General features: G+C 38.9%; 1 protein-coding gene across 3 annotated transcripts in view; it reads left to right on the plus strand.

Moving 5' to 3' along the window:
- The window catches only part of ripor2 (RHO family interacting cell polarization regulator 2), an 87,832-nt gene that overhangs the window by 45,763 nt on the left and 16,554 nt on the right, over nt 1–25,515 (plus strand). For all 3 annotated transcript variants that reach the window (XM_056250064.1, XM_056250063.1, XM_056250065.1), the window contains exons 2-6: nt 10,025–10,145; nt 13,141–13,305; nt 13,522–13,600; nt 14,212–14,235; nt 14,520–14,573. In XM_056250064.1, the coding sequence (XP_056106039.1) occupies nt 10,025–10,145; nt 13,141–13,305; nt 13,522–13,600; nt 14,212–14,235; nt 14,520–14,573 (443 nt within the window). The remainder of the gene's footprint in view (nt 1–10,024; nt 10,146–13,140; nt 13,306–13,521; nt 13,601–14,211; nt 14,236–14,519; nt 14,574–25,515) is intronic.

Here is a 25,515-nt window from a genome sequence, read left to right on the forward strand (position 1 = left end):
AATTTTGACAATTGAAAAGACTCAAGTTTGGTTGGAAGATGAAAAGACTACAACATCTACTTGTGATCTGATCGACCAAAATGCATATTAATACCAGGTGTAAACAGGGCCTCTGTTCCAAAACATAATGAAATGTCTTGCTGTATATATCGCCTACAAAGGTAGCTGACTTCTAAGCTGACTTATTTGGAATGGTCAGGTAACAATACTATGCAAATAGCGTTCCTGGAATGAAGCCCACTGTAGACTTGTTCACAATTGATTTCACAATTGTTGATTGCAGAAGAGTTTGATGTTAGCATGTTGCTAAGCTAATGACATAATACTCTAAAAAGCATAAAATAATTAGTAGGGCTACACAATATTAAAGAAAAATGCAATAAGCGATAACTTGTCAAATAACGCTACATGTGATGCAATGTATTTTGTGAAATCAATTAAAAATGCTAGCCGATTCGATATGCGTATCGCGATTTGCGATATTGTGAGAAATTTGATATATCACGCAGCACATAACAAATTTGCAGCACATAACAAATTTAGGTCAATTGTGTATTTTAATTAGAACTGTTTGGTATTGAATGAATTACACATTTAATCAGTATTTCTCTTGACTCGTCCTCCATCTTGGATGCCATGCATTCTGGATTGCCTCGTCCTCAAATGACACGTTATGAAGTGAATGACTTGGCATCTTGTGTGGGGAATCTTTATCTCTTGTTCACTCTCTCTCTTCCTGAACAGATGACATGTACTTTTAGCTCTCATCAGTGGGGGTGCTATCCCATAATCCCCCTGATTAACAGTCTATTTAAAATCAACTGCACTGACACCCCTCATACATCTGTTTTTGCAGACACAGTTTTTGCATAGCAACAAAATCACAATCTCTCAGCCCTGTGATTAGTATTACGGTGGTTTATCCTTTCAACATAAGCTGATGAACTGAATGTTTTTGTTTTTCCTTGTCTGTTTGCATAGCAGTTAGAAGATGTGCGGGAATATGATTGGTTGTGGTGGATTCTGTCTGAAATGTTATTGGTTGATTGAATTGAGGTCCTTGGATGTTGTCATGTCTGACATATTCTCCCTCAGATGATGGCTGTTTTTTAGATTTTGTCAGCAGTGATATGTAATCTGCTTTGAAAAGCCAAATCCTTATGCCTTTTAAAGGGTGCTGTCCTCCTCGGGGTCTGTCCTGACATACAGCTGTGCTTTCATCAGGGATGAAGTCAACTCCCTCCTGTCAAACCCAGAAGCAATGCAGAAAACAGGAAAGCAAAAACCTGTCGCCACAAGAGTCTTCTGGGTGGTTGCCAGGGTGTTGCCAAGGTGTGCTTATTATCATGTTGCTATGCAGTTGCTAGGTGAATGTTTACTGGTCCAAGTCAAAAGAGCATGTATGTAGCATGTGTGATGGCTTGACAAGCACCACTAATTCGGGATTTGGCCTATCGCCTGACCTAAATGCACCACATCAAACCCCTGTTTGTCATATTTTTTCATCATGTTATTTATTTATTGTATTTTTAGAACACTGTTTCATCTCCAGTCTCAAAGGGTTGTGCATCAAGAGTGTGTGCTTTTTTCCCCTTAGATTCTTTGAAGCTGAAAGTATTACATTTACATTTACATTTAGTCATTTAGCAGACGCTTTTATCCAAAGCGACTTACAACTGAGGACTAAACCAAGCGAGTCATCGTGAAGAGGCAAAAGCAACGCAAGAAGTGCTCAAAATACAAAGTTCAGCCATAGCTCGGAGTAGCATAAGGCAGGCAAGCGAGGATTTAGAGGAAAGGATTTTTTTTTTTTTTTTTTTTTTTTTTTTTTTTTTTTTTTTTTTAAGTTAAGTGCTCCCGGAAGAGATGAGTTTTCAGTTGTCTTTTGAATGTTGTCAGGGATTCTGCATTCCGGATGAGGGTGGGGAGATCATTCCACCAGCATGGAACCGTGAATGAGAATGTTCTGGATAGTGATTTTGTGCCCCGCTGTGATGGTACCACGAGCCGTCGCTCATTGACCGATCGTAGGCTTCTGGTAGGGATGTAGACTTGTAGTAGTGAGTGGAAGTAGGAGGGAGCTGAACCTGTGGTCAATCTGTAAGCAAGCGTCAAAGCCTTGAACTTGATGCGAGCAGCGAGTGGTAGCCAGTGCAGAGAGATGAGCAGAGGAGTGACGTGGGCCTTTTTGGGCTCGTTGAAGACCAGACGAGCTGCAGCATTCTGGATCATTTGTAGAGGTTTAGTTGCACATGATGGAAGTCCAGCCAGAAGAGCATTGCAGTAATCAAGCCTAGAAATGACCAGGGCCTGGACGAGAAGTTGTGTTGCATGCTCAGTTAGGAAAGGCCTGATCTTCCTGATGTTGTGCATAGCAAACCTGCATGATCGAGCTGTCTTTGTAATGTGTTCTGTGAAGGTCAGCTGATCATCAAAGATTACTCCAAGATTTCTGACCGACCTTGATGGGGTGATTGAGGATGAATCTACCTGGATAGTGAGGTCGTGCTGAAGAGACGGATTGGCAGGGAGGACGAGAAGCTCAGTCTTTGCCAGGTTGAGCTGCAGGTGATGTTCCTTCATCCATGCCGAGATGTCCGCCAGACAGCTTGAGATCCGTACAGCTACTGTGGGATCATCTGGTTGAAATGAGAGGTAGAGCTGGGTGTCATCAGCATAGCAATGGTAAGAGAAACCATGTGCCTGTATGATGGGTCCCAGTGATGTGGTGTAAATGGAGAAGAGGAGCGGTCCGAGAACTGAACCCTGAGGAAGTATGAAAGTAACAATCATAATAAAATGTCTTTTCAGCCCTCAACCCCCCCCCCCCCCCCCCCCCCCAAACAAACAAAAAAGACTGTTTCAATATTTTATCTGTATGCCTGCCTGACAAAAGTCAAAGTGTTGGCATCTTTATTTTATTGCAGGAGAGAAAGAAATGAAGAGGCAACTGTCTTTCTCTGTTCTTGTCTTTCTCATGAATCTTTCATTGACACGCACATAAAGACATTCACAATAATCTGTGGATGAACTGCTGAATCATTATAGAGATTCACCTGCAAGTGTCTGCATCCCTTGTTGTTGTAGCATGTGTCGTTGCCGGCATAATGAATTCAGTTCAGTTCCCATTCTCCAAAGCTCCAAATTCTTGCTTTCAGCTTGAGCTTTGGCCATGCCTTATTTGTGTGGCACTGGCCAGCACTGTCTGAATAAAGAGAGACCAAATCAAGTGAAACTTGGTTAAGCAGCTTAACAAATGTACGGGACTGGCATTGCCCCTCAGTGACAATCCACATTTAGTGGTGAAGTTAGATGTATGCATGATTTTAGGACAGCCGTTCCTTGGAGCACAGTTGCTCAAAGGCATAGTTCATCTAAAAATGAAAAATGTGGTATTTATTTACTGACCCTAATGCCATTCCAAAACCATTTTATTTTATTTCCTTCTTAGAATACAAAATAAGATATTTTGTAGAATGTCCAAGTTGCTCATTTACATACAGTGATGTAATTTTATAAAAATATTTTTTTGCTATATTCCAAGTCTTCTGAGGCAATCTGACAGTTTTGTGTGATAAATTGTATGATGACTGAAGTATGGTGTTCCTTAGAAGAATGACAGCGAAATATGTAGGCTATACAATACCCTTACCTTAACAAGTTTCCTGCATTTGAAAGTCACTAAGTAAATGCATCATCTTTCCCCATTAACATTAACTATAAACAGAAAGGTGTTGCTTTTTTAAGCTGATGTGGCAGAAGATGATTTTTTTTTTTGCTTCACATCATATCACATTTGACATTAGTTTGAGTTGGTTTTTAGCCAGCTGTGCTCTATTCTCAGATACGCTCACACAGTTTTTTTCCCCAGTGCCTCAAGCTTCTGTCTCCACATACAGTATAAGGATGTTCATCATTCTGTCTCTAGCTTTGTCCCTGTCCTCTCTTTGCTCTGTGCTTTATAAATATGGCTCAGTGTCTAGTGCAAAACATCCACATATCACTCAGAATTGACCCTCTAGTCTAGCCTATTTTTAAACTTGTCTCTTTCTCAGACTTTTTATGTGCATTATCCTCATAGCTGTCTTTAAGATGGATTAAACCAGTGAGTCACTGCTCTGCCTATGAACTGAGTTTACATGCACATAACACATTCAACTAACATCACAATTATGAAAGTGGCATGTAAATGTGTTAACCCAATTAAACTAATATAATAAACACTATATAATAAAGCCTTATTGCCATGTCTTATTTAGAATAAGCTAATTTTCAGAGTAAGAAAGAGGCAATTTTCCCCCAAACATTAACAGAAATGAACATTAATCAATATACAGATATAGAAAAGTAGAGTCTTAAATCCACATTTTGCAAAACCATGTGCATGTAAAACTACAAAAAAAGCCTTTTCTCTATTTTAGCTTTCTCCACTGTTGTGAAAGTGTGTTTAGTGAAAGAACGGTTATTATAATTTTTATTTAATTGCAGCTGAATAATGAACAGACATTTCACACAATGACTTTTCCAGCATGCTCAGATGGCTATGAGTTTGAGATTGTGTGCCTTAAGAGGTTATCAGTGTAATTCAGGCCTCCTGACATAGTTTCTTTCTGTCTTCAGTCACAATAAAAATTCAAATAGCTTGACATTTTATTATTTGCTCTTAGATAACCTTCAAGTGCTCTGTAGTCTGAAGTCTGTGGATTAAATATGAACTAAATCACCCATTAATGCCAAAGTTAAACCAAATGATCCTGCTGAAGATAGATTCTTGTTCAAATATTGACCCTTTTAGTAATAAATTAACTGAAGTGTTTCTATGAGCTCCATGACTTAAATATAGCCTAAATAGTTGTCTTTGAGCATCAGAAGAATCAAAAGGATTTGACCATAAGATGCATGTCACTATGTTTCTTTTCTACCACAGCTCTAAATTTTAGTTTTAGGGGATATTCAATTTATAGCCTAACACGTCTACTGGATGTGTTAAAGTGTCAGCTTCATCTATCAACATCTTTTGAACCCTCCACCCATTACATTTGACAGACTATGTGGACTTTTGACCTTTAAGAAGAAAGAAGGAAATATGAGGCATGCCTTATGCTGCACTCAAAAATAAGTATATATATATATATATATATATATATATATATATATATATATATATATATATATATATATATATATATATATATAGTATATATAAGTATATATAAGTATATAAGTTCAACTAAACTATTAAATTGTGGCAAACATTCCCACCAATTTTTTTTTTTCCCAGGCTTCACCAATAAGACCATGCTGGTCAACTGGCAATAAAGCAGTGTATTGACCAGCATGGAAATTCATTTGTATAAAGACTTCTTCAATTTGACTGTATGCACAACACGTGAACTTGGATCCCTTTTTTGTCCACTTCAGTTTGGGTCTCTGCTAACTTTTCATTCATTTCACTATTTTCTTTAGGTTGACTAAAGTTGCCATCAAATATTATCTACAATTTTGAGAGTTACAAAGTTAGAAGAGATGTTCTTCTAAGTTGGACGTTTCTGACTTGGAGTGTAATGAAACGAAGCATTACTGACCTAAGTGAGAGTGAGTGTTTGTATTTGTTTGTATATTTTGACACTTGTTTGTCTTTGCTCTTGTCAAAAATCTTTTTTATCCTCTATTTGGAGATATAATCAGTGTGGTTACAGCTAACCCTTATTTAGTCATTTTTGTACAGGCTGCTGAAGCCCACATCAAATTATTAAATGCTTAGATTACATTTTTATAAAATAATTATATTTTTTTTATGCTTGCACTTTATTTCAAAATAATGCCTACTATTAAGGGCACCCAAATAGTGTTTGTTCTTCCATTGATAGACTTAAAATGCCTCCTAGTTTCAAGAAAAAATGTTAATTTATTTTTGACATTGTTTATCAATAGCAGCCACTGTCATCATGAGCACATGATTTTTCGGTCACAACACAAGAGCATCCATTCAGTCTTGATGTGCCTGCTTTAGAATCATGTTTCACTGTGTTTATAGTCTTTGTGCTCATGATGAGTCCTTTCCTGTGCAGAGATACAAGTCAGGTCTGTTAAAGAGGGCTTATTATGCCTTTTTACAAAGTCTTGATTTTGTTTTTGGGGTCTACTAGATTGTTCAAAAACCATTGTTGCAGCACCTCTCTTCCCAGTCTCTCAGTAACGCTCTGTTTAGTTCCTGTCTCTAGGAAGCCCCTCCTTCCGAAAAGCGCAATTTGCCCTGATTGGTCTGCTGGACTAGTGTGTTGTTGTGATTGGTCAACAGCTTTGAGTGTTTTTCGGAAATTTCACACTGAGATTTAACACTATGAACGCAACCAGGCCTCTCCGTAATTTATGCTGTTTCCATTGTCAGAAGTTGTGAATGGCACTCTAATTCCCAACAGTACTCTACCACTTTTTTGGGACCCTTCCGTTGGGGTACCTAGCACAGTAGTCAGGTACAAAAGGGTGGAGCTAGACTTACTGCAGAACGTTGATTGGTTGACAGAGAATTGTCACTTGCGCATGCTTTTTCGGCTGTATTTTCCTTGCAGCATGCAGCCTTTGCTCATACAAAGCCGTCTTCCTCTTGTGAGAAACAGCCACATGCCGAGAAGCAAGAACAAGATCTGCTGTATGTCCTCCATTGTTGTTTACTTTACTGTGTCGCTTTCTTCTTTTTCGTGCGAGAATGACGTTGATCGCTACACCACACCTATCAAGTAAGGGTACTGTTGGTGGTGGAAACGCAAGCCGGATCAAGCTTTAACGTCCCGAAATGTACTATACTGTATTGTACCGGACCGCTCGGTGGAGCCATAGAGAAAGTTGAAAATGTAAAAAAGTACAATAGGTCCTCTCTAAGGGCATTCAGACAATCCACCGGCTAATTAAATTTGAGTGTATGTGGTTTTGCACATCCTCACATCAACCGTATCTATTCTCCTGGCCCAATTGGCAACACTGCCAAAAAGCACACATTACTACAGCATGGGTAGAGCAGGGTCAGTCGGTCACTGCCACATGGTTGACATTAGTTCTCTGACCTGGCATGGATGCTTGAAGTGAGGTCATTGCTATTCCAAGGCGGAGTGTCAGTGTGGAACAAGACCAGCTGAGCATCACACAGCTGCTGGGATTGAAACCGGGCGGGATGTACTCCTACCTTAGAGCAAAAGACCACACAGAGGAAGACAACGGACCCTCAGAGAAGAAGGACAGGAGGAGGCCTGCTGCGGGGGATCCATGACAGCATTGTTCTTTTGCTGGACACATTGTGTATTGTCCACTGTTACTATAGAAACTATAATTTATACAGGCGTTCGGAATCACTCTGCTGTTAAGTTGCAGTGTGGGTTGAGTTTGATGATATTCACGCATGCTGCTAGTGTTTGTTGTGCTTGTGCGTATGTTGCTGTGCACGCATGCTTTCATGGGGAAATAAAATGACTTTTCCAGAGGCTGAAGTGAAGAAAAGAAATGATTCTTAACTGGTTATATTATTTAGAATTTTTATCTAAATAAATGAAGTAAAATACTAAATAAATAAATAAAACCTGTCGTTTTAAATAACACAAGTGAATTTAGGCATCACAAAATTGTAATGTACAGTATGAAAAATGCAGTTTGAGATTTTTGGCGTTTTTACCTTTATTATGACAGGAAGTGAAGTTGGAGAGAGAGAGAGAGAGAGAGAGAGGGACGGGATCAGGAAAGGTCCTCGAGCCGGGACTCGAACTCGGGACGCACTGCCAACGAGGCTATTGGCACTGACATAAAGATTACATTTAACAGTGTTGTTAAATTCGAAGTGTTTTTAAAGATGACAGCAAAGGTAAAAAATATGGGAAATGAGCATGAACAATTAAATATCCAATATCGACCAATACCTTTAACCTGACAGATAACAAATATGGTACCAATATAATATGCATTCTGTTTAAAACAAAGATTTTTACTGCATGTAAGATCGCAACTTGTTTATTTTCCTTAACCCAATGGCAATTTTTTTTACTTGTTTAGATTTATGTTTAAAATAATAAAAAAATACTAGTCAGAATTTATAATGTGGGATTTTTTTGAGGAAACGAGGGACCAGTTTATCACTTTTCATTCAGTACTTCTCCTGCCTAGCTTTAAGACCCCCTCACACTCTCAACGGGCCAGAAAAACATGGTCCCTGCTGGAGGTGACAAATTAATGAAGCCCCCCTCCTCGGTTCTTTTGTCCTCGTCATCCGTCTCTCACAGTGAAGAGTTCAGAATTGGGTGCCAGGCAGCTGTACTCAGAATACTTATGAGCAGTCGTGCCCGAAGGGACGGGGATGACGTAGCCAACATCAACAGCGCTTCACAAGTGCCTGTGAACCGAGACGGCCAGGCCTGAATAGAATGAGTGGAACAATCCCAGCATGCACTGGGTGGCACAGTGTCGCTTTGTGTTTTTGAAACTAAAGTGGAACCTTTGTTTGTTGAAATACGCAATTGGTTATATAGGTTGTGTTCATTTTGCATGTGTTCGTTTTGCATTTTGATTCATCAACATGAACACCTTGATGCATGAATTATTAAGTTGAAATAAATTATATGACATGCCAAAAGTGATTTGAAATATAGGAATAGGGTCAAATTTGCCAAAGTTTTTCTCAAGTTGTGTTACACCGTTAATATTCAATTAAAAGTTAAATAAATTATATTAATTAAAAAATATATATTTATTTTATTTTATATATATTATTACTTACTACTTTTTGAGAAGGAACACATTTTGAGAAGTATGGAAATGTATCACCATTCTGTAGAGCATTACTTTTCTCTGATTGGATGTGTTATTTTAGACAGCAAGAATTATATGCTACTGTGTAATCTTTTTATTATTTCTGCCTTTTATCTGAATTATCTGTTTGTTTTGTCATGATCAAAATGCACGGTAAATAAGTTCATGTTCTGCAGTGCCTATAATTAGCCTGGTACACGTTATACAAGACCCTTTTGTATTTCCCGTGCAAAACATCTAGCCCAGAGCCGTATTGCTTTTGTGTAGCTCCATCTAAGCAATGGTGTATCTATTGCACTGAGCATAAACCCACAGGTGTATAATTACCTCCAACACACGGCACCTTGACACAGTATGTAACCTCAACTATAGAGAGAATCTCAGCCTCAACCCCCCGATTTTTCCCTCTGTTTTGGCGTAGATGTAACTCCCCCGCTGGGTTATGAGGGTTGCGTGCTAATTTAGGGTCAAAATGAGTCCTCTCTTATCGATGATCACAGATCTCATAGCCTCATTACCCTCAAATCGGGAGTTTGCCACTGCTGTCATCATCCCACTTTGCTCTGATGAAATATGGGAGGTTGGAGATGAGCTATAAGGAGATGAAGGCTTTTTTGTAGGCGGGAGATTTCTACACCATCTCTGGATCATTGCATTTGATAGAAATGAGTGATGGCGTTGGTCTTTCAGGGCTTCATTAGACCACCTCCTGTTTGTAAGTGCTTTTCCTGTCTTCATCTGCAGCGGGCTCAGGTGGCTTCGAGCGGTTTATAAAAACCTCTGAATGTGCACCGTATGGGGTCTTCTCACCCTGCAGTGCTATTTTTGGTAACCATATACACTGGAGATTAAATGACTCATTGCTTGCTTTCCTGTTTGATTTTTAGCTGGCTTATTGTACATTCATTTACAAGGTTGTCAGGATATCTTTTTATCAGAGAGCCAGTATCTTTCAAAAAATAAGGTCCTGGATCTAGGTCCTGTTTCACTAGCTATGTGCAAGTTAAAACTAAGCCTATAGTTGTGACTTAAAGGGGCAATAAGTTACAATTTATGCTCTACCAAATATTTTTGTATTGCACCATTAAACTTAGTTGAAGCGTAACTCTACGTATAGCTACGTATAACTAGATATTTATCATATTAACGGCATCATCCTAGACACGCAACCCTTCCCCCATCTGTACCACTGACTTCTCTCTTATCTAGAATTCTCTCTGTCCCCTTGCAGGAGTGTCCTCCCGCTCTCCAGACATCATGGCTGCTGGCACTCACTCTCCTGGAGGGCCCAATGGCATCATCAGGAGCCAGTCATTCGCCGGCTTCAGCACCCTGCAGGAGAGACGCTCACGGTGAGGTCATCTGCCCTGTCAGAAGCTAAAACACTCACCCCTCTCTAGATGAGCTTCTTGATTCACTGGATGCATATAAAAAAAATCAGTTTTGCCACTGCAGAAGAAACAATTGTATTTTTAACACTTTACATAGGACTGTTAAACATATTTTAAAGCATTTGCAGGCAGAGGTGAGAGGTTGAGAAAGGGTGTGAATTACCATAACCATGCATATATATATATATATATGTACTTTTTTTTCTTTTTAAGTATAAAATAATAATAATAAATAATAATAATGTATCATGTAATAGTGTTTAATTCATGCCATGCCATTTCTGGGTGTTTACTTTGCACCTAGCAAATTTTGTGACAAGTGGGCAAACCCTCTTATCTCTCTGCATTGGTTTTTAAGGGAGTTTCTTTAAAGAGCTATAAAGCATGACCAAAAGTATGTGGACACCCTAAGACCACACCAATATTTGCAAAATCGGTAATTCCACCGATTTCTGCTATAACAGCTACCACTTTTCAGGCAAGATTTTCCTCTATAAAAACAAATGGCAAAAGAACTGCAAATTATACTGATGTGAAACAACAGATGCAGTAACCGCATTAAAGAGTGTATTTTTACTGTGCGTGCTGGCTTATCTTAGTATGACGGAGTGAATCGTGACTGGGTGACCCCTTAGGCAACAGCATGTGCTCATTCTACACAATGTCCTAGATTTACTGTAGCACTACTTCTAGTGCTCTTTTTGACTGTCTGTGCGTGTGACACGTTCAGACATGTCAAACAACCAACGGCCTTTGTGTTATTATGAAACATGAATATTATTACTGTGACATCAGAAGTAGGCTAATAAGCACCCTGCCTTTTGACAGAAGTCTTAAATGTCAGAAAGCATTGAGGAAGAGTGGCATTAGATGTACAGCACAAGCTTTATCCTTGTAACATTTTGGGTTTTAACTGATGTTATGACATGAATCCTTGAAACCTCTGAAAAGAGAAAGGGGTGGTTATTTGCAAGGATATTGCACAGATGAGTGTGAAGTGCACTGAAATTCCAACACTAGACTACAGACTCCAAGTCTGCACTAAACTCACTTGTGTTTATGTTAGGGAGCTGCAGAAGAAAAATAAATAAATATATATATATATGTATATATATAGAGATATCTCATGGATGTAGGATTCTCTTTAAAAGATAAGATATTACATGGGTGAATCTCACAAAAACATTTCCACATCATGTTTCACCTCAAAGAATAAAAAATAAGAAATTATTTATTTTAATTATGCCCTCCCATGGATGGTCCTCAGAGGAATTTTACTTCCTATGTGGAGTGGGTGCTGGTGAATTATGGATCTTCATTCGTTGTCTGCACTGCAGATGATGAAGACATCACCAGCCCCACTCCGGATCCAGAGCCCAGCCATCCACCAACCAAGCTTCCAAAAGATAAGATGCCTGAGCCAACGCAGATACAGAGACCGAGCACTCCGAAATGCCAGTGCCAGAGAAGACTCCTGAGCTCAACATCGCCTGGAGCCCACGTCCAACGAAGAGTCTGACCAGGTGCATGAGGGTGAGCTGCATCTAGCCTCTGGGAAATTTGATTAGGTAGATTTGGATGAGGTTATTCCCCTAAGTCTCCCGTCGCTGCTGGTTCCACCTAGCTTCAAGACTCCAAGTATCTTGGGCTTCTAATTATCCCACCCGGCCTTTCTCTCCCACCACCTCTACCAAAGCAAGCTAGTCCTCTGGCCCCGCCTCTGCTGGTTCCCTTCAGTCGGTCAGCTCCTCCTCTGTTGGCTCCAACCAGAAACTCGGATCCGCCTTGGGTCTTCCGGTCTCCAGTTCCACCTTGGCACGAGGATCCTCTGTCTCCGCCTCTGCATGTCGGCTCTGCTTTGGCTCCTTCCTCACTTAGTTCCACCTGAGGCAATCGTCCTTACGGCTTCACCGGGCTCCCTTGGTCAGTCATGACTCTGCCTGCGCCACGGACTTCCAGGCCTTCAGCTACGCTTCGTCCCTCCACACCTTCAGCTCCATCGTGTCTCTGTGTATCCTCGGCTCCGCCTGGGTCTCCAACTATCCTGGCTCCGCCGCTGGTTGTCGGACATCTGATTCCACCCTGGATCCTCCCACCATTGGTTCCACCATGGTCCTTTGTCCTGGCTGTGCTCTTGGTCAGCATCTGGATCCTCGCTCCGTCAGCTCCTCCCTCCGTCGTCTCCTCCATGGTGGTTTCCTCTGTCAGACCCTCCTTGGTCACATCCCTTTTCAGCTCCACGTCCTCCTTCAAAGCCCTTTTGGACTGAGTTATTTAGTTATGGCGCAAGGACACGCCTTGTGAGAGGGGGGAGGGGGTGTAATGTCACGAGTATGTTAGTTTCTTTGTGTTTTGGTTTGGCTCTGTTCGGTTCCTGTTTGCCTGTGTTCCTGATCCAGACGAGGCCTGGTTGAGTTGTGTTAGTAGTGTGTTGAAACTCGCGGTAATGGTTGACCAATCACAACACACTGGTCAAGCCGACCAATCATAGCACATTGCTATTTTTTTTGGAACTAAACAGCATTACTGACATACTGGGAAGAAAGGTGCTGCAACAATGTAAAATATGTGAAAAATAATGTTTTTTTTTAAACATTCAAGTATGAAAACCTGTTCTTGTAGTAGACCCCAAAAAGAAAATCGAGACTTTGAAAAAAGGCATAATAGGTCCCCTTTAAAACACCTCTATGGTAAATCACGAAGTCATTAGTATGACTTTCTGTAAAGCTGCTTTTGAAACTATGTGCTATATAAATACATTTGACTTGACTACCAACTAACAACACAGAGACTTGGCAATCTACAATCATTTTCCTTGATTGTAATTGTCCTAAAATAAGGTTTAATTTACTTTAAGAAACATATAATTTCTTTCTTTTGATTTTGTGGTGAAAATGACCACCACATGTTCTTGACAGGTTCCTTGAGATTCATCCGCATCTGTTTGTGTTTTCAGGTGTAATTCCTTCATGGGGAACTCAGCAGTGCAGAAGAAGCCCATCTCAAAGCCCAGGAAGCCCCATCTGTCCGGGCACAAATCCAGCAGCAGCAGCAGCAGCTCACGAGAGCCTCAGCCCAAAAGAGTGGAAGAAGTTTACGGAGCCCTTAAACAAGGCCTGGAGTGAGTGCTGTTTAGATGTCTCCTCTGACTCACATATGTCTTGTCACATACTTTAGATCTTCTCTCTCAGCTGTCTACAGTCATTCTGTATGCACATTGACTGCATGAATCATTGCTGCTCAGAATGGCTGTGATGAAATCTTTGTACTGTGTACAGTCAGTGTTCATGCAGTTCTACAGAGTTCTGAAGGATTTGTCATTTTCTCTTTCTGTCAGTGAATATCTAGAGGTGCACCAAACAGAGCTGGATAAACTCACTTCCCTTATGAAAGACATGAAGAGGAATTCCAGACTGGTGAGACAGGATATGACATCATCAGGCTTCCTAAACGCTATAGTTTACGGTGCATCAGAGTGCTGCTAATCTATTGATTTCAATAGGCGACTATCCTAAAATGTTATATATATAGATCATGGTTTCCTCAAAAATATTAAGTACGAATGACTTCTTTCAGAAAAATGTATATTATAATAAAATTATGTATTAAACATAGACATCCTTTAAATAAGAAACATTTACTTGAGAAGCAACACTGCACAAGATGTAAAGACTTGTTTTCAGATAATGTATTTTAATATGAGATACTTTGGCTTACTGCATTGGCAGATTTGTTTTCTTTTTAGTATAAACAAATGAAAAACAAGTGAAAATCTACAACAACAAAAAAAGCTCAGTAAGATGTCATTAATTTCAGTGTAGCATGTTTTTTAGTTTAAAGACTATTTTTCTAGTAAAATTAGCAAGAAATCCCTGGTGACCTTCACCAGTTATATTCTGCTGCATGAATTTCATGCTGGTCTAATATGGGCATTTCTGCAGTGTATTTTTCCAAATATATATATTTTATTATTATAATAGGTGGATTTTTCTAGCATTTCCACTGATACATTTTTTTTCTTCCTCAGGGTGTGCTGTATGATCTGGACAAGGTAGGGTCCTTAAACACACTAATGCTTCTTAACCTGTCGAAGTTGACCTGTGTTAACCTTTCTAAATCGTTGTAAGAAGTTAGAAACATGCAGCAGGAAAAATAAGCAGCTTTGCATAAATGATGTGCTGCATTCTTGCAGCAGTGATTCGTTATTGCGACACTCCAATCGCCTAAGGTGTCAGTTGAACTCTGAACTTAGATTGCTCTCTGTGAAATCTTTTGCATTTTCTTTTTCAGCGAATAACTTTTCTTATTTTTACGTTTTGTTTCCTTGCTTCCCAGCAAATCAAGACCATAGAGCGATACATGCGACGACTGGAGTTCCACATGAGTAAGGTGAAGTTCACATATTTCTTTTAAATATGTATGTGTACTTTCATTGCCTGTTTTATATATTAGAAAAGGTGAAGTCAGTACAACAAGTGAAAATACAGTTTTTTTTATAGGAGTGCTTTGTGTTTCAAATAAATGTCCTGACTCATTTTGAGTCCCCTGGTTTGGCATTCTCTAGTGTCAGGAGTCCTGCTGTGTCCCCTTCCTCTTGCAGTGTGTTTTAGTGACATTACAGGTGGGTGGCTGCAGTAAACTACTGTGCTGACTGGCAACTCAGCAGCACGTCAAGTCCTGAAGTAGCCATGGCAACCTGACGATGGGAGCTTTGAGGCTGTTGAAGAGCAATTCATAGCTCAAATTAGCCCTACACACTTGAAATTAGCCCCACATTCAGCTAGCTCACAGGAACACTCTGAACCGTGTGGTCGTACACAGATCTCAGAGAAACAATGCAATCATCATTTTTTTTCCCCCCGGCCCTATAAAGAACATTTTGTTTCTGACTTGTGTTAATTTGCAGAAGTGTTTTGTTTTCCCCTGTTTTTTATGCTGTTTATGGTTGGCACTGGATCTAGGTCAAAGCAATTCCCTTGAGTGATGAGCAAACCTCTGATGGCTCAATCCAGGGTGTTAATGAGTGTGTGCAAGTATAAATAGAGGGAGATGCCTTTTCTTTATGATTTCAAGTTTATGTTCAAATCTGCTTGGATCTGTGCTGCCCTATTTATATCGCTTGGATCATCAGTCTTGACAAGAAAATCACAAATGAGATCTCTATGTGATCTCAAATGTGTCTTCTCTGAATTCAGAAGAGATATCAACAAAGTCTTGCTCTGTTCTAACATTTGCCAAGGTACTAGAGATGTCCGGCTCGTAAACGAATCATTCTTTTAATCTGATTCTCTTTAGTGAACCAAATTGGACTGAATCTTCACATGAGTCAAACGATAGACTGATGAAACGATGTACTGATGAAAAGAAACACCCTTATAATTATTAATATTATTATTATTATTACTTTTGTTTAATTTAATAAAGTGTAAATCAGCTAAGCACTTACACATGACATTATTTGAATGTTTAAGTGTGTATTTTTCCAAACTTTGGTGATAGCATTACTTATTAATGACTACATAACATGATGTCAAAGAATACTATAATTAAATTAAATTTATTTTTTTATATTTTTTTCACAAAATGGAATCAGATTTTCCCTCACAGCAAGATTCATGCAATCAGAATTAAGAGATTTCATTATGAACTCATTGAATTTTTTTCATCAAATACTTCTTAGACCAAATGATCTGGGCCATGTTTCTATCCACATTAATTTAAGGTCTGACAGTAATAGTGTTGATGTTTGTTGCTGAAGGAGGAGGATTTGTTACAGAGGCAGGGCTTTGATGCCTGTAGAGGCGGTGAATTAAGGGGGATGAATTCAGATGCCCAACTTCTCAGAAAGGGTTTAAATGTGCTGACAGTCAACAAGTACTGTTAGTCTTTAAGGATACTGGAGCACAAAAACCCATTCTAAGAAGTTAATTTCTAGTAGGTTTTAATTTTTTCCCTTTAAAGCAGACTCTCAGCAGGGATTGTGCTTTTAAAAATCATCCTCATCATAACAAGTGTAGTCTTCCCACTTGCCCATAGGAAGTTAAGCAACACCAACAGGAAGTTGCAAAAGGCCTCAGCTTGCAGTCAGATATCAGTGCTGGAGGTGCTTTATGATCTGGCTTTGAACCCCAAAGATGTTTGATGTGGGTGAATGTATTGTAGGTTTAATCTCTGTTTAATCTGGCTGGCATCCCCTCTGAGTGCAGTCTAAATCCTCTGATCACAGCTGATAGATGTAGTAATTTAAGAGGATTTTTCTACTTCGTCCATTTCCTCTTTGTACAGTAATGCATATTATTATGCCTTGTAAGTGTGCTCATGGCCTTGTTTCTTCTGTTGTTTTTGTGGTGTGTGGACCAGCTGTGTACTCTTGGCTTGTTATTTGACTCAGTAGGCCTAATCCGAAACCCCACACTTGCGATGGACAGAGGGCTGACAAACAGCTGCTCACACGCACGCATGACTGGGTTGAGTCGCGGCTTGGACTTCTGCTGTCAACCAAAAAAGAAGTCATGCCCAAGTAGATCAAAAGCGCTCCCAGTGGGAACGACTGTTTGCAGAAATGAATATCTGGGTGTGTGTCTCTCAGTTTGCCCCAGATGCATCATCTTCCATACGCCAACACACTCCTACACAACTAATTCACTGACGCATTATTATATTATATTATATTATATTATATTATATTATATTATATTATATTATATTATATTATATTATATTATATTATATTATATTATATTATATTATATTATTGTAATCCATCCATTTTCCAAAAGGCTTGTCCTATGTACTCTTGTGTACAAGAAGTACATTTTAGCATACTTAAAAAAAAGAGTCCTTGATATAGAAATAATGTAGTTGAAAAGAATATACTTATGTCCAAACCCAATGTAATGTTTTCAGACAATTAATTGCATGTTCATTGCAATAAAATTAATAATATAAAGTATTATAAACTGATATTAAATGCAATTAGTTGACAGGACTTAAATATTTATATGTAATTTCACAATCACTTCTATTGTCTTTGAAATATGGTTATGGTTATGTGTGCTGCTGTATATAATAAGCAATTATGATAAACTAAAAGTAAGTTTTAGTATGTTAGTTAACAAAATAAGTGCATTTCTTTAGAGCATGACAAAAGATTTTTAAAACAATGATAATTTTGAACTTTTAGTTTGACATTATCACAAAGTGCACTTTTTAAAAGTGTACTTAAGGGCCTAAAGAAACAGTCAAATGTGTACTTTTACACTTAAGTACACTTGAGTGGCCTTTTATTTCATTAATGTTAGATTATCTGCAGGTACAAACTTTTTTTTGGAGTATGCTCACAGGTGTAAGGAAAATATATTATAACTTTTTATTTTATTCTTTTTATTTAAAGGTCCCGTTCTTCATGTTTTTTTGAAGCTTTGATTGTGTTTACAGTGTGCAATATAACATGTGTTCATGTTTCGCGTGTAAAAAAAACTCAGTATTTTTCACACAATTTACTTATCTGTATACCGCTGTTTTCACTGTCCAAAAAACGGCCTGATGACTTCCTTGTTCTATGAAGTCCCTCCTTCAGAAATACGTAACGAGTTCTGATTGTGCCAGCGGTTCCTGTGTTGTGATTCGACAGCAGCTTATCGCACGTTGCCCGGAAAGGTCACGCCTCTTACCATAAATTGGAGATGCATGCGCTGATTGTTATTGTAAAAATGTCAAACATATTACCTTATCAATTTGAGCCAGAATCAGACCTGGAGATAAGAACCTGTTCAAACACGACTTTTGCAGGATGTTTCACAGTGGTAAGCTGTTTATTTAGTAGTTGTCATACTTTTAATTGGTTAAATTGTAATGTTAAATGTTACAAACCGTTATAAAAGCTTGTGGTATATGGTTTTGTCCGTCTGTCGAATTAACGATGGTGTTGTTGAATTTTTTTAATAAGTCCATTGTTTATTCCTACCTTAGTTACACGTGTGCACGAGTTTTGATTAGTAATATATGTTTTATAGGTGTACATGTGGTAAAATGTGCTGCACATAGTTTTAATTGTGGATTATATTTTTCGGGAACCGAGTTAAACATAAATTGTAACCATTGATCTCTAAGCACAGTGTCCCTGGGAAGGCCAAACAAAGGTGAATTGACTCCGGCATGAAAATAACAGCGTCTCGATGATGACATGGCGACAAACACTCTACAAACAAAACTCTTCCTCTTCTCCGTGGGAGCGCAACAAGACCATGCCCCCTTTTTTGTGTATTCCTGTGGGCGGAGATTAGTAAAAAAACTGTTCTAGTTACGTAATTAAAAAAAACGGCCGTTCGTGTAGGCTTTGAAAGGGGACTTCTGTTAAATAAAATATCTCGCTAGGCATTGAACTTTGAGCTTTATAATTTTACAGGTATTATTTATGCTCTAACAGCAACATTAAACACTAACTAAAGTTTGAAAAATGGAATCGCGAAGAACGGGACCTTTAATGGTTACATCATGTTATTTTCGAGATGATATAAAATTTTAACTTTGATTGAAAATTGTATAATAATAATTGAATAAAAAAAACAAAAAACGTTTGAAACCAACCTGAATACAAAGAGTAAATTCCTACGAACTTGGCACATGTTTTAAACTAGTTTTTTAAAAGATTCCTTTTCTTTACTGTGGTATTTGTCACTGACCTATCTATATCATGAAATTCATACATTTTTAAGTGTGGTGTAAGTGTCCAAATAGGTTTTGAGGCCACTGTATCTTGGACACTGTTCAGACATGTGTTTAGATGAAGTGGTCATTCTGCGGCAGTCACAGCAAGCTGTCTGCTTGTGTTGCTACGGGTGCTGCCTGTGAGAACAAATGCTGTGGGCACAGCAAATGAGATAGAAAGCGGTCATTAAGTGGACATGAATATTTAAATTAGACCATATCAATCTGGCAGAGTATCAGCTGATTGTATTGGCTCTGTGATTGTTTAATAAGGACAAAGCAGAAAAGAAGCACTAAGCTAAACAACCAACAGCTAACCTGAGCGGCACACCATCCTGTTAGTCACGAGTCACTCTTGTTTAGAGCCATTCCACAGATGCCTTTGGTAAATTTGGAAAGCTGTTGAGGATTGGTCGGATTACATTGGTGTGAGTATGCTGTGGATCACACAACACATGAGCTCTCAAATCTCATTTGTGTTCACATATTCACACGGCATCTTCAAATATCATTCTTCAAATGTCTTCAAATATCATTATGACCTTAATGATTGGTTCTTGCTTGTATGTTGTCACATTTGTTGTTCAAGAGGTCAAGATTTGTATAATATACACATATAATACACTACTACATACCTTGGGTTGCTAGCTACACTATACACTTTGATCTTCCATTTAAGATGTTTGGTGTGCTTTATGTATGTGCGTGAATAAAAGTATGTGATTAAAAGGCCAAATTAAATCTGTTCCGGATTTAAATGGATTACTTTTAAGATGTCTTTATTAACTTTTGAAGCATGAAAGTTTTGGTGGAATGGACTTTCAATGGAGGGACAAATATCTCAGGCTTCATTAAAAATCTCTTAATTTGTCTTTCGAAGAGGAAAAAAAGTCTTATGGTTTTGACATGACGGTGGAGTAAATGAAGATAGCATTTTCATTTTTGGGTGAACTATCCCTTTAAATTTGGGGTTTCTCAGAGAAAGATTTCCTATGGCTTCAGGAAACCCTAAATCTAGTGCACCATCAGGGCACAAAAAATGCTAAGATTGGGGTTTTAATCCTGCCACAATGTGTAAAATGAGTTGTATGGACTATTTTATGGTGCTTTATGGTTTTGTTGGTGCTTCAAAGTCCCTGTTTTCATTGTGTCGACAATTTCTTCAAATTTGACATTGGGTGGATGGCTCGAGTTAAGGAAAACTGTTTTTCCATTTTCAAAATGCAGCTCATAAAAATTCACCCATCAGACCCCACCCGTCAGACAGAACGGACCGGGCTGGGGGCGGTTATGGTGATTCATTTCCCATGTTGCTTAGCTGCTATGGCAGATGAGAGGAGTCAGACAAGGGTATTTTATGGAGCCAAATAAACAGGCAGCTGTGTGCCACAGCAGGGCTGTGACTGGCGATGGTACGTGTGTGTGTGTGGGTGTGTGGTACAGGGGGATTATAGCACGTGGTACAGTTCTCCAGACTTGGGTGGGGTCTTTCCTCCTAGTGTAATTAAACCCACAGGACCACCGTCCAGACACTCTATCCCCACTTGCACACAGCTAACTGTTTGTCTAATGTATGTCGTTTATCATGAACAACCCCCACACATCATACCACACACATACACATCCATCATACACCGTTAATATACCCAATCCGCATACACAAATTGGGTTAGATTGTCCTGTTTCTCACCCTCTTCCTAACGACAGACATCAAAAAGCCCTGCATCAATATTTCATGTCCCTTCCCTGCATGTGTTTGAATATTTCCTTTTGATTTAGTGTCTTGGCATGTTTTTGTTTTTTTCCTATAAGAGGATAATCTGTACGTTATGGAGGGAATCTTCATACAGATTTCCTCACAGAGCGGAGCTCAGTAGGGTTTTTCCAGTGGGGGGCACAGAAACCGGTCCCAACATCTTGCTAAACTTAAAGGGGTCATATAATGCCATTTTTGTACAAGCTAATATTCTTTAGGGTCTAAATTAAAAGTTTGTAATATACTTTAATTAAAAATTCTCATTAGTATTGTAAGAAAACACTTATTTTACCTGGTCAAAAACAGCTCTGTTTTCAGCACGCCGTTTCAGTGCATATGACTTTAAATGATCATGAGCTGCGCTCACTCCGCCCCTCTGTTCTGTGCATACACCGTTTGTAACTCAATAACAAAATAACCATAACGCGTTGTTCAGTATAAACGTGGAATTATGAATTATATTGAGAACGTCATACATAGAAAACATGCCGTAATGTACCCTGACTGAGTGTAAACCTTAGACGCATTAATTGTGAAGCGTGCAGCTAGCGATTTGCAAAGATTAATATATTAATATAAAGTTTAATAAAACGTTTCACTCACTTCCGTTCTTCTGGAGGTTCAGCAGGAACACGAATATCTGGTACCGATCCTTTTTAGCAAAGCTTCTTAGCAAATCCAGCTTTATACTGACCCTCGTTTATAAAGCAGTCTGGTGTGTGAAATGATTCGCGCAAACATGAGAGCATTGACGTTGCTCGTGGGGAATATTCCCTTCGAAAACAAAACTCAGCCACTGCGTCTTCAGCGGTTCGGATTTAGGAACATTAAAATGACTGCTGTGTTCGTTATTGCACCCGAGAACAGAACACCACAATCGCTTAGACGCCATTCTGCTCATAGACAGTGCTCCAGCATATCAACAATGACCGCGCCGGTCCGGTCCGCGCCGCGCAGACTATGATTGACAGCTACCTCATGTGCGAGGGCGGGTCTGTGTTGAAACGCTCCCGTCAATCAACAGTCGTGGGAGGGGCGTCCGTTTTATTGACGTCACAAAAACGAATGGCTTGATTTGAGGCAGGGGAAAACATATAAGGAGATTAAAACAAAACCACTGGATTGATTTTTATTAGGGCCGGGACTTTAACGCGTTAATTAAGATTAATTAATTACACACTTTAACGCGTTAATTAATTACACAAAAAATTATTTTTAATCGCACTTATTTTTGCACCGCGGAACGTTTCTCACTGGATGAGTTTCGGCGGACCGATTATACTGCCGCACCAACTAGCGTTCATGACGAAGAAGCCAGAGAATGTTTAATATGAGGAGAAGTCCCACTCACATTAAACTTCCGGGGTCTGAACTGGTTGCAGTTCCACTCTAGGTCCATATGAGGGCGCTCACAGGCGGAGTGCAGAATGAATGGAGGTCTATGGAGCAATACCCCTAAAAATCCACTTTTCTCAGGATATAATTTTTTGTCTAGTAATTTGAATGTTGTATTCGAAAGAAGATGCAACAAAATTACACATTACTGGGTGTTAGATTTTTTAGAGTCACTTATTTGCTTTAAAAAGTATTTTAAAATGTCAATGACGTCATACACATCGTACGACCAGAAACCTGCTTTACGGCAATCCTTCATTCACTGGTGCTTTCGCGCATAGACAGACGAGAGAAGCCGCGAAATGTAAAAATACTACTGTTATTGTGTCACGAAATGTAGTTTTAATAGTTTTTCAGTCGACAATGTAGTTGTTTAAAGCTCAAATCTGTGGTTTATTTATAAAGATAGCGCCTATTTAAAAGTTTGATCTGACGTTTTCGGAGTTGTGAGGACCAGTCTTTCACCGGGTCTCAGCGCTCTGCACCCCGCCTGGAACAGCCTTTCCTCGGCTAGTGCTTGTGACGTTCGCCGCCGGCTCTGATGTCTCTAGTAGTGGTTAAACATGAGATATAATTCGTCTTGTGTATATATCTAACGGGCGATCTTTGGTATCATTAATCGTATCATTTGTTCCCTGGCAAATCGTTTTGGTTGAGGGCAAAGTGAAGTTTCATAACTTTATATTTTGGCTATTTTAACGTTGTATCCTGCTGTGTCTGAATGGTTTACTTTATTTCTTGTCTTGTATAACTTATTATACCTTTTAGGCTACTTTTACTGTTATAATGTCTCTTACTGATCAATAAAACTGAAATTTAACAAAAATAGACAGGGTTGTGTCATTTTATTTTATATAGCCTTTTCATTACTATTTTATTTGCTGTATACTGTTTGTTTATTTTATTGACTAAACTATTTACTATTACTCACTGTATCTTATATTTACTATTTGCACTGCATATCGTATTACCATAGATAAAGGATCTATCAGTTATCTTTGTTATTGCTAAAATCGGGTCAATGCTTTTTCCACAATAAGAACACAATCGCAGCGACGTTCCAAAGCGGCCAATAGGGCGTCTATGTATTTATTATGTTTATGCTTTTGCGCTTTGCACTTTCTTTTCTCTCGAGGCATCAACTACACATCTGACACGGGTAAATATCTTTTTTACAGTCTATGGTAACGTTATATACATTTGAGAGTTCATTCCGCCTATGGCCTTAACATTGGTCCCGCTTCGGATGCCATCAAGCGGTATCTCTGGTCGTAATCAGTCCTTCACTGTCCAATCAGCGTCCATTAGCAAAATGCTAGCGTGTTATGGGCAACAACAACTCAACCTGTAAGAAATCGAAAGGACATAAGCACTCGTTCATTCAACTTTCGACCCATAACCCATGTTGAACTTGCAGAACCTACATTCAAATCTGAGATTTATCAATGACAATCGGGTAAAAGAGACAAATCTAGCCGTCTAGTCCCATTGACTCCCATTCATTTTGCACTCGGACGATCGCCCCCAGTGGAACTCTGGTGGAACTACAACCAAAATTCGGTACAATAGGACTTAATAGGGAGTGGCCAGGCTTTCCGTAGACGGGCTTTGAAGAAGCTGACGAGATCGCTTTGGTTGGCCGGTGGCTGGGAAATGTTGTTACAAAAAACGAACGGATGGACGCGTCGATAAGAGCATGGTTGTGTGCAAGCTATGCAACAAGGAATTCGCTATTGCTATTAGTGTAGTGTAGCAATATGCTATTTTGTTGCAATATGCTATTGCTACACTTAATGGCTATTATGGCTATTAGTGTAGTGCTATTAGTGTAGTGTAGCAATATGCTATTTTGTTGCAATATGCTATTGCTACACTGGTTGTGTGCAAGCTATGCAACAAGGAATTCGCTATTGCTATTAGTGTAGTGTAGCAATATGCTATTTTGTTGCAATATGCTATTGCTACACTTAATGGCTATTATGGCTATTAGTGTAGTGCTATTAGTGTAGTGTAGCAATATGCTATTTTGTTGCAATATGCTATTGCTACACTTAAAGGTGCTCTAAGCGATGTCATGTGTTTTTTAGGCCAAAACATTTTTTGTCACATACAGCAAACATCTCCTCACTATCCGCTGGCTGCCTGTCCCCTGAACACACTGTAAAGAAACGCGATCTCTGTAGACAGCCCATGCTTCACAAACAGCACCAAAAACAAACTGCAGCGACCCGCTCCCCAAAACATAACAAACTGTTCCAGCCAATGACCGACAAGAAGGGTTTGGGGGTGTGGTTTGGGGGGTTAGTGTGCGGATGAGGAGGAGGGAGGGTCTAGCTAGCCTCCGTTTTGTTTGACAATAGTTCGAACGTCAACAAGAAGTGACGTCACCCAGGATCGCTTAGAGAACCTTTAATGGCAAAAATTGCACTGGTCTGCTGGACTTGGTTGAACAAAAATAAACAATATTTTGTTGCTTAAGCTTATGTATGCAGTCATTATTCAATGGTATACTAAAAATCCATGTGAAAAAAATTACTTCTCACAGTTCTCAGGTCAAATATTTATGCGATTAAAATGCGATTAATTTCGATTAATTAATAACAATGCCTCTAATTAATTAGATTAATTTTTTTAATCAAGTCCCGGCCCTAATTTTTATCATTAGATGATGTTTGTGTACAGGCACTGCCAACACACATTTCAGTACAATCAACTTGTAAAAGTGCATGTACCATTATATGACCCCTTTAACCAATTAAATTTTTTCCAACATATAATTGTTTTTGATAAAAATATAACAAAACTCTGAAACTCTATTTTGCTACACGGTTCACTTTATTTATTATAAACTAATTTAAGTTTCACTAACCTTACAAAGTACATATTTTAAACATTGTTCTTAGTAACACAGTAACTGTTCTCTCTGCTTGTTTAATCAGACATCAATAATAATGTGTCTTTTAGTGAGCGAGCGGCGACTCCGAGCCGATTCAGTGAGATGTCAGAATGGTTCAGTCCATGATTCAGACCAATTGGCGAATTGGATAGCACATTACATTGTTTGTTGTAGTTTTTTGTGTGCCAGCTTTTCAGTCAGTGAAGAATGCAGCAACCCAGCAACAGATAATGTGTGTATGTGTATATATATATAGTGTGTGTGTGAAGCGAGTGTGGTAATGAATGTTCTCTTCTCATTAAACACAGACACAAATTCTGTATTCTATATTTACTTAAACTGCATCAAAATGTACTGGAACTCAATGCAATTAAGCAATAATTAAATAATAAAATAAATTTCCCTGCACTTTATGAACTCACAATAATATTTCTATAAGCGGCAGCTGCCATCAAAAAAGTACAATTGACTTTACTTTAGTCACTACCCTTGGGGTCAGTACGAATATATATATATACACGCGTACACACACACACACACATATATATATATATATATATATATATATATATATA

The sequence above is a fragment of the Rhinichthys klamathensis genome, unplaced genomic scaffold, assembly GCF_029890125.1.
Source record: "Rhinichthys klamathensis goyatoka isolate OS25496 unplaced genomic scaffold, OSU_Roscu_1.1 h1tg000067l_1, whole genome shotgun sequence".
Lineage (NCBI taxonomy): Eukaryota > Metazoa > Chordata > Actinopteri > Cypriniformes > Leuciscidae > Rhinichthys > Rhinichthys klamathensis.